The sequence below is a fragment of the Oncorhynchus kisutch genome, unplaced genomic scaffold, assembly GCF_002021735.2.
Source record: "Oncorhynchus kisutch isolate 150728-3 unplaced genomic scaffold, Okis_V2 scaffold3540, whole genome shotgun sequence".
NCBI classification, from domain to species: Eukaryota; Metazoa; Chordata; class Actinopteri; order Salmoniformes; family Salmonidae; genus Oncorhynchus; species Oncorhynchus kisutch.
This window is the reverse complement of record NW_022265485.1, coordinates 8,126-11,290: the sequence shown is the minus strand read 5'-3', so window position 1 is coordinate 11,290 and position 3,165 is coordinate 8,126. Positions and strand designations below refer to the sequence as shown.

The window sequence follows — 3,165 nt, the reverse complement described above, 5'->3', positions numbered from 1 at the left end:
TATAGACTAGCGTCCTGTCCAGGGAGGTTACTTGTATATCTAGCTAGCTAACACTACAGAAACAGGATATAGACTAGCGTCCTGTCCAGGGAGTTGACTTGTACATCTAGCTAGCTAACACTACAGAAACAGGATATAGACTAGCGTCCTGTCCAGGGAGTTGACTTGTACATCTAGCTAACACTGCAGAAACAGGAGATAGACTAGCGTCCTGTCCAGGGAGTTGACTTGTACATCTAGCTAACACTACAGAAACAGGATATAGACTAGCGTCCTGTCCAGGGAGTTGACTTGTACATCTAGCTAACACTACAGAAACAGGATATAGACTAGCATCCTGTCCAGGGAGGTTACTTGTACATCTAGCTAGCTAACTCTACATAAACAGGATATAGACTAGCGTCCTGTCCAGGGAGTTGACTTGTACATCTAGCTAGCTAACTCTACAGAAACAGCGATCGTTCCAGACTCAGACAAGGCTGACTTCATAATAGAAGGAGGTGATCAAGTCTGACGGTGAAGAGTAACTAGGTAACAAGGACTCACCCTGTTCCAGAGGAGGTGGTTTAACACCCGTAGCCTTCATCTTCAGAGCCTCCTTGGCCGACATGTCGCAGCAGGAGCCTTTATTAGTGTCCTGGTCGCTATCGGCCTGATCACTATCGCCATGACCACTGTCTCTAAGGCTGGCTCGCTCTGGGTCCTTGAATGTCGAGCTGCTACAGGACAAGACAAAAGAAGAAGAATTAAAATATGTTAAATAGGGTTAGGGTTTAGGGTTTAGGGTTCAGGGTTTAGGGGTTAGGTTTAGGGTTTAGGGTTCAGGGTTTAGGGGTTAGGGTTTAGGGGTTAGGGTTTAGGGGGTGTTAGGGTTAGGTTTAGGGTTTAGGGTAGGGTTTAGGGGTCAGGGTTTAGGGTTAGCGTTTAGGGCTTAGTGTTAGGGTCAGGGTTTAGGGGTAGGGTTTAGGGGTCAGGGTTTAGGGGTCAGGGTTTAGGGCTTAGTGTTTAGGGTCAGGGTTTAGGGTTTAGGGGTTAGGGTTTAGGGGTTAGGTTTTAGGGCTTAGTGTTTAGGGCTTAGTGTTAGGGTCAGGGGTTTAGGGGTCAGGGTTTAGGGTTAGCGTTTAGGGCTTAGTGTTAGGGTCAGGGTTTAGGTGTAGGGGTTTAGGGGTCAGGGTTTAGGGGTCAGGGTTTAGGGCTTAGTGTTTAGGGTCAGGGTTTAGGGTTTAGGGTTAGGGTTTAGGGGTTAGGGTTTAGGGCTTAGTGTTTAGGGCTGTAGTGTTAGGGGTCAGGGTTTAGGGGTAGGGGTTTAGGGGTCAGGGTTTAGGGTTAGCGTTTAGGGCTTAGTGTTAGGGTCAGGGTTTAGGGGTAAGGGTTTAGGGTCAGGGTTTAGGGGTCAGGGTTTAGGGGGTAGGGTTTAGGGGTCAGGGTTTAGGGGTCAGAGTTTAGGGTTAGGGGTAGGGATTATTATTTTTTTTTTTTTTACCTTTCTTTAACCAGGCAAGACAGTTAAGAACAAATTCTTATTTTCAATGACGGCCTGGGAACAGTGGGTTAACTGCCTGTTCACAGGGGCAGACGACAGATTTGTACCTTGTCAGCTCGGGGTTTGAACTCGCAACCTTCCGGTTACTAGCCCAACGCTCTAACCACTAGGCTACGCTGCCGCCCCAGGGGCTTATTGTTAGGGTCAGGGTTTAGGGTTTAGGGCTTAGTGTTAGGGTCAGGGTTAGGGTAGGGTTAGGGTTTAGGGGTTAGGGTTAGTGTTAGGGTCAGGGTTTAGGGTTAGGGTTTAGGGGTTAGGGTTTAGGGCTTAGTGTTAGGGTCAGGGTTTAAGCTTAGGGTTTAGGGTTAGGTTTAGGGTTTATGTTTAGGGTTAGGGTTAGTGTTAGGGGTCAGGGTTTAGGGTTAGGGTTTAGGTTTTAGTGTTAGGTTTAGGGCTTAGGGTTAGGTTTAGGGTTAGTTTAGGGTCAGGGGTTTAGGGTTTTAGGGTTATATAGGGGATTGAGTTTGACAACTGAACATCTATTCCATTTCTTTTCTGATTTCTACTAGATTATAAACTCTTCTGTGGGTTGCAGTACTAGGATAGGAGCAGGTTATAACTGTAAAGGGTTAGGGTACAGTACTAGTATAGGATCTAGTTACAACTATAAAGGGTTAGGGTTAGGGTACAGTACTAGTATAGGATCTAGTTAAACTATAAAGGGTTAGTGTACAGTACTAGTATAGGATCTAGTTACAACTATAAAGGGTTAGGGTACAGTACTAGTATAGGTTCTAGTGTAATAACTATAAAGGTTAGTGTACAGTACTAGTATAAGGATCTAGTTATAACTGTAAAGGGTTAGGGTTACGTACTATGTATAGGTTTCTAGGCTTATAACTGTAAAGGGTAGGGTACAGTACTAGTATAGGTTCAGTTATAACTGTATAAGGGTTAGGGTATACAGTATCTAGTATCGGATCTAGTTATATCCCTGTAAAGGGTTAGGGTACAGTACTAGTATAGGTTCTAGTTATAACTATAAAGGGTTAGGGTACAGTACTAGTATAGGATTCTAGTTATATAACTTATAAAGGGTTAGTGTCGTACAGTACTAGTATAGGATCTAGTTATAACTGTAAGGGTTTAGGGTTAGGGTACAGTACTAGTATAGGATCTAGTTACAACTATAAAGGGTTAGGGTACCAGTACTAGTATAGGATCTAGTTATAACTATAAAGGGTTAGGGGTTAGGGTACAGTACTAGTATAGGATCTATTTATAACTGTAAAGGGTTTAGGGTACAGTACTAGTATAGGGTCTAGTTATAACTATAAAGGGTTAGTGTACAGTGACTAGTATAGGATCTAGTTATAACTGTAAGCATATAGACTATTGGGATTCATGATGAGTCTTACCTTTGAACAAACTGCTGCCTGCTGCCCATGTAATTGGGCTCAGCGGGAAAATTGGTCTGTCTGTGAAGAAGGGAGAGAGGAGAGTGTTTACAACGTGTTGTGTTACACCCAAATGTGTCCCCTGTCGGTGTTGTGTTACACCCAAATGTGTCCCCTGTCAGTGTTGTGTTACACCCAAATGTGTCCCCTGTCGGTGTTGTGTTACACCCAAATGTGTCCCCATGTCGGTGTTGTGCTACACCCAAATGTGTCCCCTGTCGGTGT

General features: G+C 44.3%; 1 protein-coding gene across 1 annotated transcript; it reads right to left on the bottom strand.

Annotated features, from left to right (window-relative positions):
* Positions 1-484: 484 nt before the first annotated feature.
* On the bottom strand, positions 485-2,961 carry LOC116371694 (protocadherin-17-like; the record flags this gene model as incomplete). Its single annotated transcript, XM_031820590.1, has 2 exons — positions 485-719; positions 2,902-2,961. Coding segments are annotated over 2 exons (295 nt in total), but the record flags the coding sequence as incomplete, so codon positions are not given.
* Positions 2,962-3,165: the final 204 nt, after the last annotated feature.